The 25,022-nt window shown below is 67.9% G+C and overlaps 2 protein-coding genes across 5 annotated transcripts; both read left to right on the plus strand.

Annotated features, from left to right (window-relative positions):
* The first annotated feature begins 360 nt into the window (after positions 1–360).
* Positions 361–2,169, plus strand: FUT7 (fucosyltransferase 7). The gene is made up of 2 exons (XM_086324148.1): positions 361–557; positions 650–2,169. Exons 1-2 carry the CDS (start codon positions 545–547, stop codon positions 1,663–1,665), a joined length of 1,029 nt encoding a protein of 342 aa, XP_086180274.1. The 5' UTR covers positions 361–544; the 3' UTR covers positions 1,666–2,169.
* A 1,823-nt stretch (positions 2,170–3,992) lies between these two features.
* ABCA2 (ATP binding cassette subfamily A member 2) lies at positions 3,993–23,825 on the plus strand. 4 transcript variants are annotated; one of them, XM_086324109.1, is made up of 49 exons: positions 3,996–4,162; positions 7,666–7,759; positions 8,003–8,035; positions 8,663–8,807; positions 8,912–9,075; positions 9,322–9,449; positions 9,726–9,812; positions 10,087–10,305; positions 10,621–10,988; positions 11,195–11,354; positions 12,180–12,308; positions 12,394–12,561; positions 12,628–12,724; positions 12,930–13,103; positions 13,183–13,285; positions 13,375–13,489; positions 13,623–13,813; positions 13,916–14,066; positions 14,142–14,346; positions 14,464–14,628; positions 14,716–14,896; positions 14,971–15,183; positions 15,262–15,458; positions 15,539–15,721; positions 15,878–16,062; positions 16,445–16,565; positions 16,812–17,048; positions 17,128–17,334; positions 17,549–17,651; positions 17,749–18,044; positions 18,115–18,328; positions 18,417–18,522; positions 18,621–18,732; positions 18,805–18,865; positions 18,945–19,119; positions 19,255–19,370; positions 19,448–19,595; positions 19,675–19,798; positions 19,912–20,044; positions 20,160–20,277; positions 20,501–20,679; positions 20,762–20,903; positions 20,981–21,115; positions 21,379–21,482; positions 21,561–21,653; positions 22,012–22,114; positions 22,185–22,322; positions 22,396–22,602; positions 23,096–23,825. In XM_086324109.1, the coding sequence occupies exons 1-49, from the start codon at positions 4,097–4,099 to the stop codon at positions 23,129–23,131; spliced, it is 7,329 nt and encodes a 2,442-aa protein (XP_086180235.1). In that variant the 5' UTR covers positions 3,996–4,096; the 3' UTR covers positions 23,132–23,825. The 4 variants fall into 4 exon arrangements, with proteins under 4 accessions (XP_086180234.1, XP_086180232.1, XP_086180235.1 ...); XM_086324108.1 differs by lacking the exon at positions 8,003–8,035 and having other exon boundaries at positions 3,993–4,162; positions 8,696–8,807; positions 22,912–23,825; XM_086324106.1 differs by lacking the exon at positions 8,003–8,035 and having other exon boundaries at positions 3,995–4,162; positions 8,696–8,807; positions 10,660–10,988; positions 22,912–23,825.
* The last annotated feature ends 1,197 nt before the right edge of the window (positions 23,826–25,022 follow it).

The raw sequence follows: 25,022 nt of genomic DNA on the forward strand, positions 1-25,022 counted from the left end.
GCCGAGAGGGGGGAGCGGGGGAAGTGGGTGATGACACAGCGCCAGGGGAGGCGGCGGCCCGCGCCCGGCGGCCGCAGGGAAGCACGCCTGCTCTCCGTGGCACCCCTGGCAGGGCAGTGGGCGGCTACTGAGTCCTCGATGTCAGGGTCGCCCTTTCCGGGTGGGGGCCACCTCCACTTGCAATGGCCTCCCCATCCCTGAGGCCAGGCAGGCCCTCTCCTCCCGGGCCAGCCGGCGGGTCATCTCCAGGCCTTTCCAGAGGCCAGCAGGGGTGGGAGTCACGGTCCTGGACCTTGTCTGGGTACCCTTCCGGGAGCCGCCACTCCCCAGCAGCCAGGGGCCTCTTGGGGGAGGCGAGGCGGCATTTGGATGCTGGTGGTGTCAAAGGTCACTGGGGGCGGGACGGGAGCGGGAAGATACTCTGGTGGCCTTCCTCCGGAGCAGACGAAAGGAGAGTGTTTGCAGGCGGCGACCCAGCGCGGGGGAGCAGCTGTGGTTTCAGGGCGTTCCCACAGAGTGGAGGCCGTGATTTGAGGAGCCGTGAATGCAGAATGCTGGTGAGTCTCTGGCCTTGAGGGAGGCCTGGGCTGGGAGCCTGGGGCCCGTGGAGAGCTGGAGGACACAGCCTCTCTTCCTGTGTCCCCTGCAGGGCTCAGCCCCACTCCGAGCCTCCGGGCTCTGGGGGGCCTGGCCGTGGCGGCCCTTCTCTCCACTGTCTGGCTCTGGTGGCGGCTTGGGGCGGCCCCCGGGGGAGCCCCAGCCCCACAGCCCACGACCACCATCCTCGTCTGGCACTGGCCATTTGCCAGCCAGCCCCCAGAGCTGCCCGGGGACACCTGCACCAGGTACGGGGTGGCCCGCTGCCGCCTGACCGTCAACCGCAGCCTGCTGGCCGGCGCCGACGCCGTGGTCTTCCACCACCGAGAGCTGCAGACCCAGCAGGCCCGCCTGCCCCTGGCTGAGCGGCCGCGGGGCCAGCCCTGGGTGTGGGCCTCCATGGAGTCGCCCAGCCACACCCGCGGCCTCGGCCGCCTCCGAGGGGTCTTCAACTGGGTGCTGAGCTACCGGCGTGACTCGGACATCTTTGTGCCCTACGGCCGCCTGGAGCCCCGTGAGGGGCCGGCGCCTCCGCTGCCGGCCAAGCGCGGGATGGCCGCCTGGGTGGTCAGCAACTTCCAGAAGCGGCAGCGGCGCGTGCAGCTGTACCGGCAGCTGGCGCTGCACCTGCAGGTGGATGTGTTCGGCCGCGCGGCCGGGCAGCCCCTGTGCGCCAGCTGCCTTCTGCAAGCCGTGGCTGGCTACCGCTTCTATCTGTCCTTCGAGAACTCCGAGCACCGGGACTACATCACCGAGAAGTTCTGGCGCAACGCGCTGTTGGCCGGCGCCGTGCCCGTGGTGTTGGGCCCGCCGAGGGCCGCCTACGAGGCCGTCGCCCCGCCCGATGCCTTCGTGCACGTGGACGACTTCGGCTCCGCCCGCGAGCTGGCCGCCTTCCTCACCAGCATGAACGAGAGCTGCTATCGGCGCTACTTCGCGTGGCGAGACCGGTTCCGCGTGCGGTTGTTCAGCGACTGGCGAGAGCGCTTCTGTGCCATCTGTGCCCGGTTCCCCCAGCTGCCCCGTGGCCAGGTCTACCAGGACCTTGAGGGCTGGTTCCAGGCCTGAGCTCTGCCCATGGAGGGGGGAAGAGGCGGGTGGCTGGGGAGCTGGACATGTGGGTAGAGGGGTGGGTGTTGAAATCAAACCACCGGCATCCGACCGGACCCCCATAGGCAACGGCAGGGCGGACATGGAGGCTGGGGTGGGGGGCTGGGAAGCAGGGCTCCTCTGGGCAGCCTGCCTGGAGGAGGAGGCTGCTGGGCATTGGAGCCACTCTTTTGAGGCAGAGGCGAGAGCAGGGAGGGAGGGATGGAGTACGGGGTGCTGAGGTCCGTCAGGCCCTCCGTCCCTACCTCGATCATATCTCAGACGGGCGGGGGCTGAGAGAGGCTGTAGGCAGGGCCCTCGGGGCTGCGGACACGACCCCTGAGGTCTGTGGGGTACAAGCCGGCCCCCAGCCCATAGCTGGGGTCCCTTTGTCCCGGATGTGCAGTCTGGAGCCTGCAGACCCTGTGGCCTGCTGCCCCCTGGGGAGGGGAGAGCAACGAATAAAGACACAAGCAGAGTGTGCGTGGACTCTGCCTCCCCTGCACCCCCGCCACAGGGGCCTCCTGTCCTGGCCAGATCCGCCCCCGCCCCCAGGCTCGTCCTCCCGGCCTCCATCTGCCTCACTGAAAGGCTCTGCAGCAGAGAGCCTGCCCTGACGCCCTCCACCCTGAAAGGCCCAGGGGCGGGGAGCAGAGGCCCAGCTCAGAAACGTGGCTGGGGGACGTGTGCAAGGCGCCCTGGGACTTCATTCTCAGGCTGTGGGCATCCAGGGTGTGATGAGGCCCGGTTAGATGTGGGCTCTCTGTCACTGGTGGCAGCGTGGGCATGGGGGAGCACCAGGTTCCTGCTGCACCAGGGGTCCTGGTGTGCAGGGGAGGGGGATGGGGGCTGGCGCTGAGCCTCTGGGTGGCGCTGCCAGGGCCCCAGGTGGGTGGGCAGCAGGTGGTAGCAGGAAGCTGCTGCCCTCCCCCTTGGCAGTGGCTTCCTGTCCTGACCTAGCCCCACGTCCTGATAGAGGAGAAGGAAGTGTCCTCAGGCTTCAGGGGGAGGGGGGAGGAGGAGGGGGGGAGGAGGGGGGAGGGGGAGAGGAGGAGGGGGGAGGAGGAGGGGGAGGAGGGGGGAGGGGGATGAGGGGGGAGGGGGATGAGGGGGGATGGGTCCCCACCCCCTCCTGCCTGGCGCTCAGTTTAGAGCCTTCTCTGTGTAGCGCGACACCACTCGGTTTGCCCCTCCCATTCACAAATTGGGAAACTGAGGTTGGGAGGAGCCCAGAGAAGCGCAAGGCAGGACGCTTCTTGCAGCAGGGGCGGGCCTGCCCTCTGCTGGCCTGCCCGGGAATGGGCCTCCCCACGCGGCTCAGACCTGGCCAGGCACTGCCCCAAGCCTGCAGGTGCACTGGCCCCAGACACCCCTGCAGAGGCCACAATCACCCACACCCACAGGAAGAGAAAGCGGCCCCTCACAGAGGGCGCAGCCTTAGCCTCCCCAAACACCAGCCTGCCTCGCCTGCACAGGGTGGTTCTCTGGGTCCCTTCTCCCCCTGGCTGAGCCCAGGGAGCTGCAGCCCCCACCGAGCCCAGCCAGGGCCGCCCTAAGTGGCTCATTCACAAGGAGCACAGGAAAGTCTTACAGGGGAAGGGCAGCCCACCTGCTGCCCTTCTAGTCAGTACGTCCCCCCACCAAGGTGCAGGTGGGGTTGCCCCCAGTCTGGCAGGAAAGCCAACTCTTTGAGCCTTTAGAGACATGCCCGCTCTGCACAGGTAGGACCTGCATCCGAGGCTGCGCGCCCCCTCCCCAAGTGTGGGCAGCTGTCCCCCACCAGCCCCCAAGTGCCCCAGGCACTGGGATCTGGCTCTCAGGTTCAGATGAAATTCCTGCCATCGTCAGCTCTTCTGCGCGGAGGGCAGACAGAGGTGGGGACCTGGTGGGGAGCGAGCATCCCCCAGCATCCCCCCAGGGGCCACGGGCCGGGGCCAGGGTCGACCTCGGAGCGCCTCTAAGAGAGGACTATTTCAGGGGTTGGGGTGCTGCGCCTCGGCTCGGCGCCCGTGGGAGAAGAGCGCCCTGGGACTGAGTCGGGGATCTTGGTTTACGTCTGGGTTCTTGGGCGCATCACCTCAACGCCTAGAGGGAGGGGGGCAACCAGAAAGCCTCTCGTGGCGGGTCAGAGCTCCGGGAACCGCCCAAACGCCGGTGGGCAGGCGACCCGGGTCGGGCGACGTGCGGAGGGCACCCGGCGGCCCCTTTAAGCGGGGGCGGCGCAGGCAGGGCGCGGGCGGGGGGCGGTGCGAGTCGCTGCCGCCGCGGCCGCCGAGGCGGAGCCAGCGCCGAGCCGGTCCCGGAGGCTCGAGACCCCGCCCCGCGCGGGCGATGCCGAGCGGCGCGGCGGGCGGCGGGGCGCGCAGAGGAGCGGGCCGCAGCGCGGAGGCGGCCGGAGCGCGGCCCCGCCATGGGCTTCCTGCACCAGCTGCAGCTGCTGCTCTGGAAGAACGTGACGCTGAAGCGCCGGAGCCCGGTGAGCGACCCCCGGCGCCGCGGGCCGGCCGGAGCCGGAGGCTGCGGGCACCGGGGCCGGCGGCGCGCTCCCCGCGCGCACGTGCGGCGGCCCGGCCGGGCGCGCGTGGACCCCAGGCGGGCGGGGCGGCGGGTGGTCGCCCCTTCCTGCCCTCGCCCCTGCCCGCGCTCTGGCCTCCAGAGAGGGGGCTTGGCTGTACCCGGCCCGCCGCCCGCGTCCGCTGACATTCGTGGAGCTCGGCTGAGTCACGGGGCGGGCGCCCTCCGCAACGCGCTCTCCCGGGCCAGCCTCAGGGCTGGAAGGTGGCCCCCGGCTCCTGGGGGAGCGGGAGGCCCTGCTTCCCCCGGCAGAGGACCGGCTGGGAGTCTGGGTCCGACTCAGAGGCGCTGAGGTCTCTGGGCCCAGCCCTGGTGCCCCTGCAGGGACCCTGCCCCTCCTCCAGGCGCAGCCCTCTGTCCTTGGACAGGAGCCTCTCCTCGCACACATCCACCGACCCTCGCTCACGGGCTCGCGCCGCGTCCTCGCTGTGCCTGCCTCGGCCCGCCCAGGCCCTGCCGCACCCTTTTGTCCTTCGGGGCCCTCCTCCCTGAAGCGGTCCACTCTCTACTCCCCCAACCCGGCCTCCCCCCGGGACTGGGTCCTCTGACCACCATGCTCCCCAGCTCTCTGCCCTACCCTTGGGGGTGCAGGGCACAGCAGCTGTCAGGGGCTGAAGCACCGGTGAGGAGTGGGGCTGGGGCGGTATGGGTGTCATCACACTGACCGCCACTGCTCCGGCCTTGGGAAGGGCAGGGGCATCTGCTGGCCTGCCCAGATGGCACCAGCCACATCGCAGCGAGGCCTGGGCAGCTCGGGTTCCTGACAGGACATTGGGGATTTTCCAGCATGGGGCTCAGGGCAGGTTGGGGTCTGGAGATGGAACCTGAGGTGGAGGCATCCTCCTGCTCCTCTGGAGTTTGGGGGCTCCTGTCCCACCTGGCCCCGGGGCCCCTTGAGCCGACCTGCTCCTGCCTGGGCCCCTCCCTGAGAGGGGTTTCAAAGTGCACAGCGGGAAACCCAGACCTGCAGATGGGCAGGGTAGCCGTCATCACCCTGGCCTGGCAGGATTCCCCTGGGCACCTGGCCCTGGCAGGGAGCCAGGCTTGTGTTCGCTCCCTGCCCGCGGCGCCCGGGGCTGGCTGGCACTGGGCTTGTGGATCAGACCTGCAGCCTCTGGTGCTGCCTCCTCTGCTGCAGGTTTTGGGTAACTGGGGCCAGCAGGGCGGGGCCCTGGGGAGGGATTGAGACTGGACGTGGGCATGCGTCAGTGTCAGCCCTCAAATTCCTGGCAGGGAGGATGGGAGCTAGGAGCAGAGGCTCCCATGAGGGCCCCAGCATCTCCTGGGGACCCCAAGGCTCAGGGAAGTGGGCACCTGGCAAGCAGGGGGGAGGTGCCCACTGACTTACACCCAGGAGTAGCCCCCGAATGTCAGGTTGGGCCTCCCCAGAGCCTTCCTTGCCCTGCCCCATGGTGCCCCCAGGGATGGCTGGGCTTGTGGAGGTCCTTGGCCTGTGGCCACAACACAGCAGGAATTCTTCCTCCAGGTGGCTGAGGCCTCGCTGGGCTCACGCAGGGAGCTGGGGCAGGCTAGGTGGCCGGCGCACTCGTCCACTTTTCTGGGAGGGTCTTGGGCGTCACAGTTGGCTCCCTGGACTTGGCTGGCAGAGGGTCTGCCTGCGTGCTGCGTGCCTCACTGAGGGTGCATATGTGCCCTGGGGGAAGCCTGGTCTGGGGCAGGAACCGAGGCTCTCTGTGCCTGGCTCGCTCCACCTCCCCAAGCTCTGCGCCTCGGTTTCTCCATTTGCCGGTGTGGACCTCGGTCTGGACCTCGGTCTGGATCCCGGTCTGTTCTGGGGCTTCTGGCTGCTCCTGGGGGGGGGACCAGGTCCCTGCAGTCGGGGGCAGCGCCTCCATCCTCAGGCCTCACCTGTTCTCTTCTGGACGCAGCGGGAAGGGCCCGGAGGGGACACACGGGGCGCTGGCCCGTCTCCAGGGCCAGGGGTCTGACCACCTTGCAGACCGCTGGGTGGGGCGCCCAGGTGGGGCTGAACCTGCACTGCCTGCGGTAACTAGATGCCCCTCTGGCCACCCGCCCGCCAAGCAGGCCTCCCTCCTCCCAGCAGCTCATGTGCGGCTGTTGCTATAGCAATGAGGAGACAGCAGGCCGGTTGCTGCAGTTACTCGTGGAGGTGCCCGGAGGCAGGGTGGGGGTGGGTGGGGCCGGCTCAGCGGCCGTGACCCCAGCCATGCTCGGTGTGCAGGCGGCAGGCGCCTGTCCTGGTCCACGATGCCTCCTGGGCTGGCCTCAGGCTGGCTGCTGGCTCAGGGCGGGGGTGGAGGCTGGCACGGGCTGGGGCGGGCGTGGGGCGCAGACACACAGCAGGGTGTTCCACACCACAGAGCCCTATTGTCAACCCAGTAAACACAGCAGCATCTGGCCCCGCCCTGGGGGACCAGGGCTTGGGCCCTGGGCCAGAGAGAGCACCGCTGGGTCAGCGCTCTGAAGTCAGTTTGGTGTGGGGGTGAGGCTAAAGGAACCTTGGTGCCTCCGCAGAAGCTCAGTAGGGGTAGGGGTCAGGATGTGCCCTCGGGTGGGCCAGGGGCCCCCAAAGAGCAGCCAGCCCAAGGTCCGCCTCCCCCTTCCACCGTGCCCTCCCTGAGCCAGGAGGGGTGCAGGCAGGAATGGAGGGAAGTCTGGACCCCAGGCACTTCTTTCCCGCTCCAGGCAGGCCCCAGCAGGGCTCACCTCGGTGCTCAGCCTGCAGCCAAGTCTCCCAGGGAACCCTGATCAGAGGCCCCAGGCAGGCAGGGCCGCGCCCACTCGAGCCACCTGGGGTCGTGGTGGGCTGGGGCAGGAGGCACCTGCGTCTCAGGGTCAGGGGGCGGGGGGGGTGCTGTCAGACCCCTGACCAGGTCTTCCCGGAGGCTTAGGGCCCAGGGCTACAGCCAGGCCCTCCCCTCACCCAGGCCTCACCTTCTTAGGCCTTTGCCAGCAGGGGAGATTGATGGCGCTACAGCTGCAGGGAGGAGGGCTGACCCTGGGGGCGGGGGTGGGAGTCACAGGCCAGTCCAGACACTCCTGGATCCTCTGAGATCTTGCCCAGGCGGCCCTGCAGGCAGGCAAGGAGCTGGGCGACGCGTGGGTCAGCGTGGACCACAAGCTGCCTGATTTGTCCCTGCCGGCCTTCAGCGAGGCACATCTGGACTGGGTGTGGAGACCTGGTTCGCTTGAGCCAGAGAACACTGACCCTCTCGCTCCTCAAAGAGGTTCTGGAAGGAAGGGGCTGTGATCTCTGTGGGCTTGGGGGACCTGGGTGGACCTGTGGCCCCTGGCGGGGCACGCAGGGTTCAGTGGGGCTGGGCTGGCCCTGGGAGGGGTGGGTGTCTCTCTGAGGGAGAGTAGGGTTTGGGTGTGTCCTGTCCCGCCCTGGGCAGGTGGCCTCACTCCGCCCGCCCTTTCCAGTGGGTCTTGGCCTTCGAGATCTTCATCCCGCTCGTCCTGTTTTTCATCCTGCTGGGGCTTCGGCAGAAGAAGCCCACCATCTCTGTGAAGGAAGGTGAGGGGCTTCTGGGGGCCCGGCCGGGAGGGGCGGGCAGGCGGCCCTCATGGCGTCTCGCACACCCGTCGGTGTGCACACGGCTCCTCCGGGCACAGGGGTGCCCGTCCCCGCCGCGGTCCCACGCCCCACGCCTGGCTGGGCTGGGGTGACCGTGGCGCTGGGTCTCACTGTCTCCTCTGTTCTGTTCTGCCCCCTCCCCGCCCTGCATGGTCTCTGTCCTCCTCCTGGGCCTGCATGCAGTCTGTAAGTGCGTGGTCGCCTCCCGGCTGGCCCGGGCAACCTCAGGAGCCCTGAGGGGCTTCCTGGTGAAGCTTGCGCCCTCCCCCACCCCTCGCTTGCACTAACGGAGTCTCCTGGCCAGCTGGGTCCTGCAGGGCCCCTGCCTGCTGTCAGGAACAGCTGGCTCGGTGGGGTGGGGGTGGGGTGGTGGGAGGTCAAGGCTGGAGTCCCCTGGACGTCGGTGGCTCCCTGGTCAGGCTCCCCGGTGTCACTCAGGGTGGGGCTGCCTGGCCCTGCTGTGCAGGGCTGCAGAACCTGGCCGCTGTCCACTCAGACCTAGTGGGCTCTTGCGTTCACTCTACTAACCAGCTGGCCAGAGAGGTCAGAGGTCACTGCCCAGGAGGGCCCCTGTGCTCCTGAGCCCTGGGGGCAGTGCCGCCTTGTGTTCTTGGTGAAGCAGTCAGAGCGCTGGCTTTGGCTGGTGGAGGGGAGAGGGATGCTCTAACAGTTGTGGGGAAGGGGTGGCGAGATGCCCTTTGACCTCTGACCTGCTGGGGTCATCTGCACTAGAACACTCAGCCTTCTGTTTCCTGTCTGCTGCCTGCAGCTGCTTTTCTTCCTGACTTTCTCTAAATCTCTCTTCTCGGCCTCTGTCTCTTCCCACCCCCCAACCCCGCCCCTCCCCGGCCCTGGGCCCTCTCGCCTGCCCCCCAGCCTTCTACACGGCGGCGCCCCTCACCTCCGCCGGCATCCTGCCGGTCATGCAGTCGCTGTGCCCCGAGGGCCAGCGGGACGAGTTTGGCTTCCTTCAGTATGCCAACTCCACGTGAGTGCCCCGCCCCCGGCTGCCCCGCCCCGGGCCTGGGCCCCGCCCCCGGCTGCCCCACCCTGGGCCTGGCGGCCTGCAGGTGATGGCCAGTGGTGCTGCAGGGTCACACAGCTGCTGGAGCGCCTCAACCGCGTGGTGGAGGAGGGCAACCTGTTTGACCCGGCGAGACCCAGCCTGGGCTCGGAGCTAGAGGCGCTGCGCCAGCACCTGGAAGCCCTTAGCGCCAGCCCAGACCCCCTGGACGGCCGCGCAGCCCGACCTGCAGGTGCGCCTGGGGGCGGGGCGGTGCCGGAGCCCTCGGTCAGCGGTCAGCGGGGTTTGAAGCCGGGCTCGGGTGCCTCCTGCCGCGGGTCCCACGCCCACACCCCTGCCCGGTGCTCACCTGGTGGCTGCTGCCCGTCACCGTGGCTCAGCCACAGTGGGAGCTGCTAGGAGCTCAGTTCTGAGGCCCTTTAGGGCTCTCTGGCCCCGGGCAGGGCCGGCCTTCAGCCCTGTCCTTCTGCCTGTCCAGGGTCCTCCTTCTCTCTGGACTCGGTGGCCAGGGACCCGCGGGAGCTGTGGCGCTTCCTGACGCAGAACCTGTCGCTGCCCGACAGCGCGGCCCGGGCTCTGCTGGCCGCCCAGGTGGACCTGCCTGAGGTGAGGGCCAGGAGCCTCAGTGGAGCGCCTGTGTCTGCTCCTGGGAGCCCCCTGCCCTGGTCCTCCCCTGGCTTCCGTGGGGGTGCAGGGCTCCTGTGTCTGCTCCCGGGGGAGCCCTGGCCCTGGCCCCCCGCCCTGGCCCTCCGCTGGCTCCCGTGGGGGTGCAGGGCTCCTGTGTCTGCTCCTGGGGGAGCCCTGGCCCTGGCCCCCCGCCGGCTCCCGTGGGGGTGCAGGGCTGGAGCCCCAGCAGCTGAGCCACGACCCCCTCACGCTCAGGTCTATCGCCTGCTTTTTGGCCCTTCGCCTGGCCTGGATGGGGGTTCAGGGCCCCCCAGGAATCAGCAGCCCCTGTTCCGGATGGAGGTGAGGGACACACGCTGCCTGCTTCTGGGTGGGTGAAGAGAGGGCTCCCCTTGAGGGTGAGGGGGTCCCCAGGAGTAGGTGGTTGTCCCCAGGAGGCAGGGTGGGAATGCGTCTCTCTCCCTCCCCCTGCCCCCACCTGCTGTTGCAGGACCTGGGTGGTCTCAGACCCGCCCGCTGGGTGGGGCAGGGTAAAGCCCTGGGCCCTGTGGGCCAGGCCTTTGGTATCCTCTTGGCTGGGGCTCCTTTCAGCCATTCCTCTGCACCCTGCCCCCAGGAGCTGCTGCTGGCCCCTGCTCTCCTGGAGCAGCTCACGTGCATGCCAGGCTCCAGGGAGCTGGGCCGGGTCCTCACTGTGCCCCGGGGTCAACAGACAGCACTGCAGGGATACCGGGACGCAGTCTGCAGAGGGCAGGCTGCAGCCCGTGCTCACCGCTTCTCGGGGCTGGCTGCTGAGCTCCGGAACCAACTGGATGCAGCCAAGATCGCCCAGCAGGTGAGGCCTGCCCGCCAGCCGGCCTGCAGATCTGGCACCTGGGCGAGGGGGTGTGCTGGGGCTCCTCGGGAGTGCCTGGGCCCGGGCTCTGCCTAGCTGCCCTTGGGTCCCCTGCCCTGGGCCTTCGATCCAGCCTGTCTTCCCGTCCCTGGTTGGTGCTCCTTGACCCCCGGGCTGCTCCCCTGCTCGCCTCTTGTGTCTCCTGCGGGTGTCCTCCCCATTCCACGCTGACCTCAGCCTCCCCTGCAGAGCGGCCCCCAGACCCTGCGCCTGCCCCTGGGCCTGCGTCTGCCCACTCGCCCCATTTCCCCTCAGCTGGGCCTGGATGCCCCCAATGGCTCTGCCGCCCCACAGCAACCGCCACCCCCACCGCGGCTGCAGGCACTCCTGGAGGACCTGCTGGATGCCCAGAAGGTCCTGCGGGACGTGGACGTCCTCTCAGCCCTTGCCCTGCTGCTGCCTCAGGGCGCCTGCGCAGGCCGGGCTCCTGGGCCCGCAGCCAGTGGCCCTGGCGGGGCAGCCAACGGCACTGGGGCTGGGGCAGGCCCCGGCTCCAACAGCACGGCTGAGGAGGGGGCCCCGTCCGCTGCAGCCCCGGCCCCCTCGGACGCGCTGCAGGGCCAGTGCTCCGCTTTCGTGCAGCTCTGGGCCGGCCTGCAGCCCATCCTGTGTGGCAACAACCGGTAGGTGGGTGGCAGGGGGTGGGGTGAGGAAGCCGGGGGTTGCTGGGCCTGCCCCCAGGCCTGGCTCTGATGCCCCCTCCCTGGTCCTGGTCCATGGTCCCCTACTCCATGCCAATTGTTTGACACCTGCACCCACTCGGAAGCCCCGCGCCCACCCTTCCCTGCCGATGCCCCGTCCTACCTCGAGTCTCGCCTGCTTGCCCCAGCACTATCGAGCCTGAGGCGTTGCGAAGGGGCAACATGAGCTCCCTAGGCTTCACGAGCAAGGAGCAGCGGAACCTGGGCCTCCTCGTGCACCTCATGACCAGCAACCCCAAGATCCTGTACGCACCCGCGGGCTCCGAGGCAGACCGTGTCATTCTCAAGGTGTGCGCCGCGGGCTGCCTGTGTCCTCTGGGGCAGGAACTGAGGGAGCTGGGCAGAGGGCTCTGCAGGCTGGGGACGCAGTGTGGGGGGGCGGCGGTTGGTAGAATTGGCACGAGAGGGGTGCAGCCCTGGCTCTTGAGAACTCCGGGGCTTGGCTCTCTGGGTGAGGGGACCTGTGAGCAAGTCTGAGGTGCAGGGGCACTTTGAAGGCTGCCTTGAGGATGCCCTGCCTGGCTGGTGTGGCGCAGGGTCCTGGCTCTTTGAGCATGACCAGGGCTGGGCAGCACTGGTGAGGGTAGAGGAGGGGCCGCAGGCAGAGACCGTCCAGAGCGTCGTCCGCTGGGTGCGATCTGGGCAGGGCATCTGCGTGGTTTGGGACCAGCTGAGAGCAGTGTCTGTGGCCCTCCCGGGTTGCAGTCTGGAAGAAGTAGAAGCCAGGGCTGGAGATGGTGCAGGAAGGGGAGGGCTGTGGAGGGGTTCCCTAGGATGAGCATGGGGGGAGGTGAGGGCCAAGTGTCAGGGCCACTCGAGACGTGTGTGGAGGGGTCCCACAAAGGGCCGGGGAAGACACCGCTGGTGGCAGGGGCTGGGGAGGCTGTGCTTTCCTGGGAGCCGGGCAGAGGGGGTTTCAGGGGAGGCGCTGAGCAGAGGCCTGGGAGGGAAGGCCTTGGAGCTTCCAGGGGCCATCTGGCCAGACCTAGATTGGTGGTTGGTGGGGACTGGCCAGTGGGTGGCCTCCAGCCACGGAGGGAGGTAAGGAGTGAGAAGCCTGCTGCTGGCCGGCGTCCTTCCATGAGCCCCATGCTCTGCCCTCACCCTCTGCAGGCCAATGAGACCTTCGCCCTTGTAGGCAACGTGACTCACTACGCCCAGGTGTGGCTCAACATCTCGGCGGAGATCCGCAGCTACCTGGAGCAGGGAAGGCTGCAGCAACACCTGCGCTGGCTGCAGCAGGTGCTGGGGGCCGGGCTGGGCGGGTGTGGCAGGGCCCCCTTGGCCAGCCCAGGCCACCCTCTGAACCGGTCTCCCCCTCCCCCAGTATGTGGCCGAGCTGCGGCAGCACCCGGAGGCACTGAGCCTGTCACCCGAGGAGCTGCCGCCCGCCCTGCGCCAGGACAATTTCTCACTGCCCAACGGCTCAGTCCTCCTGCAGCAGCTGGACACCATTGACAATGCGGCCTGCGGCTGGATCCAGTTCATGTCCAAGGTGGGTGGGTGGGCCCCATGGGCCCTGCGGGTGCCCAGGTCGCCTCTCATGACTGTCCTCTCTTAGGTGAGCGTGGACATCTTCAAGGGTTTTCCAGATGAGGAGAGCATTGTCAACTACACCCTTAACCAGGCCTACCAGGATAATGTCACCGTGTTCGCTAGTGAGCCAGCCCCCTGGGCAGGTCCCCAGCCCGGGTCCCCCGCCTCTCCCCTGCCCGAGACCTTCCCATCCCGGTCCCCCTTTACGGTCAGTCACCCGCCCCGCCCCGCCCAACCCCTCGGCCCCGCCCCACGCCTCGGCCCCGCCCCCACGCCTCGGCCCCGCCCATCTCCCCTCCCTCCGCCCCGCCCCTTCTCCTGTCCCAGGTGTGATCTTCCAGACCCGCAAGGACGGTTCCTTGCCGCCCCACGTGCACTACAAGATCCGCCAGAATTCAAGCTTCACGGAGAAAACCAACGAGATCCGCCGGGCCTACTGGCGGCCGGGGCCCAACACCGGCGGCCGCTTCTACTTTCTATATGGCTTCGTTTGGATCCAGGGTGAGGGCCGACCCTGGGGCCGCGGGGGGCGGGGCGCAGCCTCCGCTGACCACCATCCTCTTGCTCCTCCCACCCGCAGACATGATGGAGCGCGCCATCATCGACACCTTCGTGGGCCACGACGTGGTGGAGCCCGGCAACTACGTGCAGATGTTCCCCTACCCGTGCTACACGCGGGACGAGTGAGTGCCAACCGAGCGCTGGGCGCGCGCCGGGCGCCGCGTCCGCCCGCCTCCACCCGCCTCCGCCTTACGCCCCTCCCTCCCCCCAGCTTTCTGTTTGTCATCGAGCACATGATGCCGCTCTGCATGGTGATCTCCTGGGTCTACTCTGTGGCCATGACCATCCAGCACATTGTGGCTGAGAAGGAGCACCGGCTGAAGGAGGTGGGGGAGATGGAGGAGGGGAGAAGAGGGAAGGGGTGGGGCTGAGGAGGGGGGCGATGGAGACAGGTGAGAGGTGGAGAGGAGTACAGGTGGGGAGCAGCCGTGGGCAGCCCCTTGCCCTGCTGCCCCACAGGTGATGAAGACCATGGGCCTGAACAACGCGGTGCACTGGGTGGCCTGGTTCATCACGGGCTGCGTGCAGCTCTCCATCTCGGTGACGGCGCTGACCGCCATACTCAAGTACGGCCAGGTCCTTGCGCACAGCCACGTGCTCATCATCTGGCTCTTCCTGGCTGTCTACGCCGTGGCCACCATCATGTTCTGGTGAGTGCTGTGTGGCAGCAGCGGGCTGGAGGGTGGACTTGCTTCGAGTAATGACCCAGGACTCGGGTGTGGTTGACGGCCCGTGGCCCTGCCTGCCCCCAGCTTCTTGGTGTCCGTGCTGTACTCCAAGGCCAAGCTGGCCTCGGCCTGCGGCGGAATCATCTACTTCCTGAGCTATGTGCCCTACATGTACGTGGCTATCCGTGAGGAGGTGGCCCACGACAAGATCACCGCCTTCGAGAAGTGCATCGCGGTGAGGGTCATGGGGGTGGCCCAGGCTTGGGGGTGTCCGGCCTCCTTTCCTGCACTGACACTGCTGTCTCCTCAGTCCCTGATGTCCACGACAGCTTTTGGCCTGGGTTCCAAGTACTTTGCTCTGTACGAGGTGGCAGGCGTGGGCATCCAGTGGCACACATTCAGCCAGTCTCCCGTGGAAGGGGATGACTTCAACCTGCTCTTGGCTGTCACCATGCTGATGGTAGATGCGGTCGTCTATGGGGTGCTCACGTGGTACATTGAGGCTGTGCACCCAGGTACCGAGCCCTTTGGAGGGGAGGGGAACAGGAGAAGGGGGCTATCTCTAGGGGGACACATGGCATGGGGGGGGACACTGACCCCAGGCCCTGGGTCAGCCTCCCCTCTCCCCATAGGCATGTACGGGCTGCCCCGGCCCTGGTACTTCCCACTGCAGAAGTCCTACTGGCTGGGCAGCGGGCGGACGGAGGCATGGGAGTGGAACTGGCCATGGGCTCGCACCCCCCGCCTCAGCGTCATGGAGGAGGATCAAGCCTGTGCCATGGAGAGCCGGCGCTTGGGTGAGTGGACACCAGGTGGGGACTGGGGCAGTTGCTGACTTTGGGGGGCTGAGGACATCCTTGGTGCTCACTCTGGCCCCCGTGCAGAGGAGACACGGGGCATGGAAGAGGAACCCACCCACCTGCCGCTGGTAGTCTGCGTGGACAAGCTCACCAAGGTCTATAAGAACGACAAGAAGCTGGCTTTGAACAAGCTGAGCCTCAACCTCTATGAGAACCAGGTCGTGTCCTTCCTGGGCCACAACGGGGCTGGCAAGACCACCACCATGTGTGTGCCGGGGGGTGGGTGGCAGGGAGGGCTCCCTGCAGGAGGTGGGGCTGTGACCTCACCTGTCCACCCAGGTCTATCCTCACCGGCCTGTTCCCACCTACGTCGGGCTCGGCCACCATCTACGGGCATGACATCCGCACGGAGATGGACGAGATCCGCAAGAACCTGGGCATGTGTCCCCAGCACAATGTGCTCTTCGACCGGCTCACGGTGGAGGAGCACCTCTGGTTCTACTCGAGGCTCAAGAGCATGGCCCAGGAGGAGATCCGCAAGGAGATGGACAAGTGGGTGGGGCTTGGGTGGATGCGAGGCTGCAAGCAGCAGCACCCCAGCCCTGCGGCTTACCTCCCGTCTGCCCCCAGGATGATCGAGGACCTGGAGCTCTCCAACAAACGGCACTCGCTGGTGCAGACGCTGTCCGGCGGCATGAAGCGCAAGCTCTCGGTGGCCATTGCCTTCGTGGGTGGCTCCCGGGCCATCATCCTGGATGAGCCCACGGCCGGCGTGGACCCCTACGCACGCCGCGCCATCTGGGACCTGATCCTGAAGTACAAGCCGGGTGAGCAGGCGCCGAGGGTGCAGAGAGCAGCCCCCTGCCCGGCCCCACCTGGCCGCCCCTCTGACCCCCGTCTCCCCCAGGCCGCACGATCCTCCTGTCCACCCACCACATGGATGAGGCTGACCTGCTCGGGGATCGCATTGCCATCATCTCCCACGGGAAGCTCAAGTGCTGTGGCTCACCGCTCTTCCTCAAGGGCGCCTACGGGGACGGCTACCGCCTCACGCTGGTTAAGCGGCCTGCAGAGCCCGGGGGTCCCCAAGGTCTGTGCGGAAGCCACCTGCCCCAGACTCTTCCTCAAGACCAGTGAGGTTGAGGGGCTTGGCTCTCACTGTGTTGCCCAGTGGGCCCAGGATGCTAGTTGGGCCTGGCCCACCCTCTCCCCCAGCCCCTGAGTGAAGCTCTTCCTACCCTCCCAGAGCCAGGGCTGACAGCCAGCCCCCCAGGTCCAGCCCAGCTGAGCAGCTGCTCCGAGTCCCAGGTTTCCCAGTTCATCCGCAAACATGTGGCCTCCTGCCTGCTGGTCTCCGACACCAGCACCGAGCTCTCCTACATCCTGCCCAGTGAGGCCGCCAAGAAGGGGGCCTTTGAGCGCCTCTTTCAGGTGTCTGAGTCCGGGCTGGGGTGATGGAGGAGGTGGGGCAGAGGTCTGTAGAAAGTGGGGGAGGTGGAGGAGGTGTGTTCAGCAGAAGAGGCGGGCCTGGGCTCAGGGGCGGGGCCAGCAGGGGGCGGGCCTGGTGGAGGAAGCAAGACTGGGGTCGGGGGTGGGGCCAGTGGAGGGGGCGGGCCTGGTAGAGGAAGCAGGACTGGGGTCGGGGGCGGGGCCAGTGGAGGGGGCGGGCCTGGTGGAGGAGGCAGGACTGGACTCTGGGACTGGGGCAGAACTGGGGCGGGGCCAGTAGAGGAGGCGGGGCTGCCCAAGAGGTGGGCACAACTTGCCCCGCGGCCACCCTCTTTGAGGTGGGCCTCACGCAGCTCTTTCACAGCACCTGGAGCACAGTCTGGATGCACTGCACTTGAGCAGTTTTGGGCTGATGGACACGACACTGGAGGAAGTGTTCCTTAAGGTGTCGGAGGAGGACCAGTCGCTGGAGAACAGTGAGGCAGGTGAGACTCCAGAGCTGCTGATCAGCTCTGCCCCCATACCCTGGCTCCGCCAGCTCTGAGCGCGAGCCTAGGGTTGTCACTCTTACGCTGTCTCTGGGGGCCAAGGGTTTTAGGTGGGAACAGGGAGCCAGGAGACCCCAGGGTCAGGCTGGGGCTGTTGCCTGGGGTGGGTGGGTGCGGGAGTGTGGAGGCCTGCAGCTGAAGACCGCCCTGAGCCCCCACGCGTCTCCCCTGGCACCTCTGCAGATGTGAAAGAGTCTAGGAAAGACGTGTTACCGGGGGCTGCGGACCCGGTATCGGCGGAAGGTCCTGCGGGCAACCTGGCGCGGTGCGCGGAGCTGGCCCAGTCGCAGGTGTCGCTGCAGTCTGCATCCTCGGTGGGCTCTGCCCGTGGTGACGAGGGGGCCGGCTACACCGATGTCTACGGCGACTACCGCCCTCTCTGTGACAACTTGCAGGACCCTGACAATGTCAGCTTGCAAGGTGGGGGCTGTTGGGTACTGCCGGGAGGGTCCCTGGAGGGTGGAGCGGGGCCCGTGCTCAGCTCCTGCCTCCTGTGCAGAGGCAGAGGCGGAGACCCTCGCGCGGGTTGGCCAGGGCAGCCGCAAGCTGGAGGGCTGGTGGCTGAAGGTGCGCCAGTTCCACGGGCTCCTGGTGAAGCGCTTCCACTGCGCCCGGCGCAACTCCAAGGCACTGTCCTCTCAGATCCTGCTCCCTGCCTTCTTCGTCTGCGTGGCTATGACCGTGGCGCTCTCCGTCCCAGAGATCGGTAAGGCTGCAGATATCCGGACATCCGCCTGCTTGGGAGCCACATGGGGGGGCCCTGGGCACAGTAGCTGAGGCTGGTGGGCACACTCTGGGGTTCCTTTGGGGTGCAGACTCCAAGCTTGGGTCCCCTGTGGGTACTAGGAAGAGGGGCCTGGGCCCGTGAGGTGCTGGCAGGCTGTAGGAGCTTGCTCAGGCTTCCCCGCGTTTCCCACCAGGCGACCTGCCCCCGCTGGTCCTGTCCCCCTCCCAGTACCACAACTACACGCAGCCCCGTGGCAACTTCATCCCCTACGCCAACGAGGAGCGCCGGGAATACCGGTGAGCCAGCACCAGGGCTGCCGTGGGGGGCGGGGGCTAGTGCGGGGACTGGGGGGCTGGCCTGACCCCCGTCTGGGCTCGCTCTGTGCTTTCCCAGCTTGCGACTGTCCCCCGACGCTGGGCCCCAGCAGCTGGTGGGCACCTTCAGGCTGCCGTCGGGTGTGGGAGCCACCTGTGTGCTCAAGTCTCCGGCCAACGGCTCACTGGGGCCCACGCTGAACCTGAGCAGCGGTGAGTCGCGCCTGCTGGCCGCACGATTCTTCGACAGCATGTGCCTGGAGTCCTTCACGCAGGGGCTGCCGCTGTCCAACTTCGTGCCGCCCCCACCCTCGCCCGCCCCATCCGACTCCCCCATGACCCTGGACGAGGACCTGCTGCCTACCTCCGGGTCAGGTACTGGCTAGTGGGGCCGCCTGGGGCTCGGGAAAGCGGGGGCCGGGCTGACTGTGCGCTCTGCCTGCAGAGAACTGGACATCGGCGCCCTCCCTTCCACACCTGGTGCGGGAGCCCGTCCGCTGTACCTGCTCTGGGCAGGGCACCGGCTTCTCTTGCCCAGGCGGTGTAGGCGGGCACCCGCCCCAGATGCGGGTGGTCACGGGTGACATTCTGACTGACATCACGGGCCACAATGTCTCCGAGTACCTGCTCTTCACCTCTGACCGCTTCCGGCTGCACCGGTGAGCAGAGGGGAGGGGCGTTCCGGCCGTGGATGGGCAGCAGACCCCCACTGCCCGCCTGGCCTCACAGGCGGTCGGCTTCGCCCAGGTACGGGGCCATCACCTTTGGCAACGTCCAGAAGTCCATCCCAGCCTCGTTTGGGGCCCGGGCCCCGGCTATGGTGCGGAGGATTGCAGTACGCAGGGCTGCCCAGGTGAGCCCCGCTCGGCCCCGGGCCCTGCCGCATCCCGCCCTCCCCCAAGGTCTGCAGCGATGACAGGCTCTGGGGGGTCTCTCTATGTGCCCCCGCAGGTTTTCTACAACAACAAGGGCTACCACAGCATGCCCACCTACCTCAACAGCCTCAACAATGCCATCTTGCGTGCCAACCTGCCCAAGAGCAAGGGCAACCCTGCGGCCTACGGTGGGTGAGCGGGGCAGGGTGGGGCGGGTATGCAGGCGCAGAGCAGGTCCTGAGGCCACCCCTGTGCTGCAGGCATCACCGTCACCAACCACCCGATGAACAAGACGAGTGCCAGCCTCTCTCTGGATTACCTGTAGGTGTGGGTGGGGGTGGGGGTGGGCGCCGCCACGGGACCGCGTGCCGGGCAGGGCTGAGGGCCTCCTCGCCCCCAGGCTGCAGGGCACCGATGTGGTCATCGCCATCTTCATCATCGTGGCCATGTCCTTCGTGCCGGCCAGCTTCGTGGTCTTTCTGGTGGCCGAGAAGTCCACCAAGGCCAAGCACCTACAGTTTGTCAGCGGCTGCAACCCTGTCATCTACTGGCTGGCCAACTACGTGTGGGACATGGTGTGCTCCCAGACCCCCGGCCGTCCCCCGCCCCCCTGCCCCTCGCTGGGCCCCCCGTCCTGCTCTGGGGACCCTCGCCCCTGTCCCCAGGCCTCTCCGGCTCTGGCCCCTCACCTGCCACCCCTGCTTCGGTAGCTCAACTACCTGGTCCCGGCCACCTGCTGCGTCCTCATCCTGTTCGTGTTTGACCTGCCGGCCTACACGTCCCCCACCAACTTCCCGGCCGTGCTCTCCCTGTTCCTGCTCTACGGGTAAGGGGCGATGGTGGGGGTGGGGCGGGGCGCAGGAGGCCGACGGCCCAGTGACGCCACCTGGCTGCCACCCGCAGGTGGTCCATCACACCCATCATGTACCCGGCCTCCTTCTGGTTCGAGGTCCCCAGCTCGGCCTACGTGTTTCTCATCGTCATCAACCTCTTCATCGGCATCACCGCCACCGTGGCCACCTTCCTCCTACAGCTCTTTGAACATGACAAGGTGGGCCGGGGTGGTGAGGTGGGGGGTGGCAGGGCTGAGGCTGTGCCCTGACACCCCCCGCTCCGCCGTGACCCTCCAGGACCTGAAGGTTGTCAACAGTTACCTGAAGAGCTGCTTCCTCATCTTCCCCAACTACAACCTGGGCCACGGGCTGATGGAGATGGCGTACAACGAGTATATCAACGAGTACTACGCCAAGATCGGTGAGGCCGCGGGGCTGACGGCGCGGCCCCTGGCTGGGGGGCCTAGGCGGGCTCCAGACCTGGGGGCAAGCGGGCGCTCCTGAGGCCCCGGCCCTGAGCCAGCTGCCCCGCAGGCCAGGTTGACAAGATGAAGTCTCCCTTCGAGTGGGACATCGTCACCAGGGGCCTGGTGGCCATGACCGTTGAGGGCTTCGTGGGCTTCCTCCTGACCATCATGTGTCAGTACAACTTCCTGCGGCAGCCGCAGTGAGTGCGCGGGCCCTGCGGGTGGGGGCGGGGCTGGGCACTGCCCTCCGGCGTGGCCCAGGTGCGCGGGCACCAGGTGGCATCAGCCACGCGCTGCCCCGCCCCCGCCCCCCAGGCGCATGCCCGTGTCCACGAAGCCCGTGGAGGACGACGTGGATGTGGCCAGCGAGCGGCAGCGAGTGCTCAGGGGAGATGCAGACAACGACATGGTCAAAATCGAGAACCTGACCAAGGTGGGCCCTGGGCGGCTGGGGGCGGGGCCTGGGGTAGGCTGGGGGCAGGCCGGGGGGCGGGGCCCAGGGTAGGCGGGGGGCGGGGCCTGGGGCAGGCTGGGGGCAGCCGGGGAGTGGGGGCGGGGCGGAGCCCGGGGTAGGTTGGGGGCGGGGCCCGGGGCAGGCTGGGACCCAATGGGAACTCGCGGGGCCTGCTGAGCAGCTGCCCTCTCACCTCCGCCAGGTGTACAAGTCGCGGAAGATCGGCCGCATCCTGGCCGTGGACCGCCTATGCCTGGGCGTGCGTCCTGGCGAGTGCTTCGGCCTCCTGGGCGTCAACGGCGCGGGCAAGACCAGCACCTTCAAGATGCTGACGGGGGACGAGAGCACGACGGGGGGCGAGGCCTTCGTCAACGGGCACAGGTGCGGGCAGGCGGGCGGGCACCTGGGCGGGCGGGCCGGCGGGCCGGCGGCAGCCCTGGTGCTGACGGCGCTGTGTCCCCAGCGTGCTCAAGGAGCTACTCCAGGTGCAGCAGAGCCTGGGCTACTGCCCGCAGTTCGACGCCCTGTTCGACGAGCTCACGGCCCGGGAGCATCTGCAGCTGTACACAAGGCTCCGGGGCATCCCCTGGAAGGACGAGGCGCGGGTGAGGGTTGCCCGGCGGGGGAGGCGGCCGGCGTGGGGGTGTGGAGGGGGGGTCCCTGACGTTCCCGTCACTCCCAGGTGGTGAAGTGGGCCTTGGAGAAGCTGGAGCTGACCAAGTATGCCGACAAGCCCGCCGGCACCTACAGCGGAGGGAACAAGCGGAAGCTGTCAACAGCCATTGCCCTCATCGGGTACCCAGCCTTCATCTTTCTGGTGAGCCCAGGGGTGGCACTGGGTACAGGATGGGGGATGGGGGAGGATGGGGGATGGGGTGTGTTGGGGGGATGGGGGAGGATAGGGGATGGGGTGGGTTGGAGATCAGGTACCCCAACCTTCACCTTCCTGGTGACCGACCCCAAGGGTGGGATGAGGATCGGTACCCCATCTTTGTGTTCTTGGTGAGCCGGGTGGGAAGCAGCTGGTGGGGCCAGCCGGGGTAGACAGGGTACAGCGGCTGAGCCTGGCACTACCCCCAGGATGAGCCTACCACAGGCATGGACCCCAAGGCCCGGCGCTTCCTCTGGAACCTCATCTTGGACCTCATCAAGACAGGGCGCTCGGTGGTGCTGACTTCACACAGGTCCGCCCGTGCCCCGCCCCGCCCGCCCCCCCCCACAGGGCCCTCCACTCCGTGCCAGCCTGTGGGTCTTGCCTGCAGCATGGAGGAGTGTGAGGCGCTGTGCACGCGGCTGGCCATCATGGTGAACGGGCGCCTGCGCTGTCTGGGTAGCATCCAGCATCTGAAGAACCGGTGAGCCCCGGCAGCGGGGGGCCTGGGGGGGAGGGGCACGGGGGGCGAGGGAGGGGGCGGGTGGCCTGGGGGGGAGGGGCACAGGGGGGCGAGGGAGGGGGCGGGGGCCTGGGTGGGGAGGGGCACAGGGGGCGAGGGAGGGGGCGGGGGGCCTGGGGGAGAAGGGGCACAGGGGGGCGAGGGGCCTGGGGGGGCACAGGGGGGCGAGGGAGGGGGTGGGGGCCTGGGGGGAGGGGCACAAGGGGGGCGTGGTCCCGGGCGGGGGCGGCCGAGGTCACAGGGGGCGGGGGGTCCACGGGGACAGGCTGAGACTGGGCCCCTCTGCTGGCTGGGGTGTGGCCACGAGCCTGTGCCGCAGGTTCGGGGATGGTTACATGATCACGGTGAGGACCAAGAGCAGCCAGAACGTGAAAGACGTGGTGCGGTTCTTCAACAGGAACTTCCCGGAGGCCATCCTCAAGGTGGGCAAGGCCTGAGGGGCGGGGGGAACGGGGCACCGCCCGAGCGGCCTCTGACCTCTGTGCCCCCCAGGAGCGGCACCACACGAAGGTGCAGTACCAGCTCAAGTCCGAGCACATCTCGCTGGCGCAGGTGTTCAGCAAAATGGAACAGGTGGTGGGCGTGCTGGGCGTCGAGGACTACTCGGTCAGCCAGACCACCCTGGACAACGTGAGTGCCCTGGGCTGGGGTCGCCCTCCCCGCTGGGCCGGCCCCCCGCCCACCCCCTGCCCCCGCCCACCAGGTGTTCGTGAACTTCGCCAAGAAGCAGAGCGACAACCTGGAGCAGCAGGAGACGGAGCCGCCCTCGGGCCTACAGTCCCCGCTGTGCCGCCTGCTCAGCCTGTTCCGGCCGCGGCCTCCCCCCACTGAGCTGCGGGCGCTGGTGGCCGACGAGCCTGAGGACCTGGACACGGAGGATGAGGGCCTTATAAGCTTCGAGGAGGAGCGGGTGAGCCAGGGGCTCGGGTCAGGGCCGCGGGCTGGCCGGGGGCCGGGCTCGGTTGGGAGTGGGGGTCGGGCTCCGCAGGGGGAGGGGCCGGGCTCAGGTTGGGACGGGGGCCGGGCTCGGGAGGGGCAGGGCCGGGCTACGGCGGGGCGAGGCGGGGCCTTGGACCCCGGCTGTTCTGAGCTGGGGCGAGGGCATAGGGACCCACGATACTCGGGAGTAGAGTGGATCTGGGAGGCCTGGGCGCAGTCAGGGGAGACAGACCACGCCGACCTCCTAGCACCTTGGAAACGGAGGGCGTTTTGGAGCCAGGCAGAACCGAGGTGGGCGGAGCAGAGCCTGGGACCAGCAGCCACCGGCCTGGCAGGGGCAGACCACCGGGAAGCCCGGCACTGAGAGGGAGCTCGGAGCGGACAGAGGCGGGAGGGCCGGCGAAAGGGCCGGCCTGGGCCGGGAGCGGGCTCACACACTCCAGCCAGCCTGTCGCTGTCCACAGGCCCAGCTCTCCTTCAACACGGACACGCTCTGCTGACCGCTGGAGTTGCGTCGAGGTTACGCGGTGGGAACAGAAGTCAGGCGGTGGCCGAGGTCCCACGTGTGCCCTCCCCCCTCGCCCACCTGCCAGGCCCTGGAGTGAGCGGTCCAGGACCAAGGGCTTCAGCCCCCTCCAGCCCTGCCCCCTCGGCCGCCGTGCCGCCCTCCCCTCGTTGTGCCAAAGGCTGGCCCGCCCCGGGCTGCGCACACCCTCACCCTGCTCTGCCTTAAAGCCTTGGGGTCTGGCCGGCCCCTGGCCTCTGCCCTTGCCCAGCTCTGCCCACTACTCCCAAGGCCGCGGGGTGCCCCGGGCTGCCAGGACCGCCCGACCTCTCCTGGCGGGACCTGGCCTCCCCACGGGCTGAGCTCTTACACCCAGTTTGGATGGTGGCTGCTGCCGGCCTTGGGCTGAGGGGAGGGGTGGGTTCGGCCCCACCCGAGGCGCCTATTTATTTTGCTTTAGGATAAGGCTCCCTCACCCTGGCTTCCCGCAGGGAGGCTGCCAGGGGCGGCGGGCCGGGGGTCAGGAATGGAGACACTGGCCCCGCCGGCCAGGCGAGGGGCCTGACCCCCCTCCCCACCCCTCCTGCTGCCGTTGCCCTCACCCCAGCTCGGTCCCCTGCCCTCCCACCTGGGAGCCAGACCTGTACATAGCGCACAGATGTTTGTTTTAATAAATAAAGTCCATGCAAGCCTGTGTGTGGCGGGTGGTGTGTGGGGTGAAGGGGACCCACTGGATGCCAGGACACAGCGCCTGCCCGCAGGCACCGGGCTCTAGTTGGGGGACGCAGACAGGGTCAACCTGGAGGAGGGGCTGGGCTCCTCTCCCCTCACTGGCCCTTCTAACAGAGCTGTTAAGGTGCTGCTGGAAAGGGCCCGCAGGCAGGAGCTCAGGAGAGAAGAGTTTTCACCAGAGATGAGGCCCCTCGCGGGCCCTGAAGGGGCAGGGCGGGCAGCTCCACGGCCCCTCCGGCGGCTGCTCTGCGGATGTGGCAGGGGCGGCGGGGAGGCTGTGGTCCTGTTAAGGCTGGCACACAACGTGGTAGGCGGTTCAGACGACGCAGGCGGAGAAAGCACGGGCGGCGCGTCTGTGCTTCCCGTGTCCGAGGCCACTGCAGGCGCACGCGCATGCTCAGAGCCGCAGGCGCGAGCGCGAGGTGCTTTCCGTTTGCTGGGTTTCTCTCTCCCACTTGGCCTGCTTTGCTAGGGCCACCCTAACAGAGAACCACGACCAAGCAGCTTACACACCAGACACCTACTCTCTCACCCTCGGGGGCCAGAAGTTCAAGGTCGAGGTGCTGGCAGGTGGGATCCTCCAGAGCTCCCTGCTCTCCCAGCTGCTGGGGGTCTTCTGGCCGTCTCCGGTGTCCTTGGCTTGTAGGAGCATCGCCTGGCTCTCTGCCTCCAGCTCCACACAGGGTCTTCCGTCTGAGTGTGTGAAGGTGTCCATATCTGCCTTTTTTATGGGGACACAGTCATGGGGCTAGCGCCCATTGCCATGACCTCAACTTTGATCACCCCCATTTCCAAATACAGTCACATTCTGAGGGTGGGGGCTGTGAATTCAGAGGGGGCAGCCATAACACCAGGAAACCTCAGGCTAGTGGGACCCGCCCTCCATCCTGCACCAGGCTCCCACCCCCGGGGGACTGCAGACCGTTGATTCATCCTTCGTGTACTTACAGGGACGTCCCAGAGGCACTGCCGTTTACCAGGGGCATCCCCAGGAGTGCGTTTCCCCACATCCTTGCCAAGAACATGGTTGCCACATTTCTGTCCGTTGAACCACAAACCATTATCTATCTTGCTCTGATTTGTTCTTGAAATAAGTGTGCGATGAAACCTCGTGTGTGCGGTTGGGTGTTTTATTTCCTTTATTCTGAGCCACC

This window comes from Bos grunniens, chromosome 11 (genome assembly GCF_055505025.1).
Source record: "Bos grunniens cultivar Pamir isolate PY7600 chromosome 11, Bosgru_T2T1.0, whole genome shotgun sequence".
Classification (NCBI taxonomy): Eukaryota; Metazoa; Chordata; class Mammalia; order Artiodactyla; family Bovidae; genus Bos; species Bos grunniens.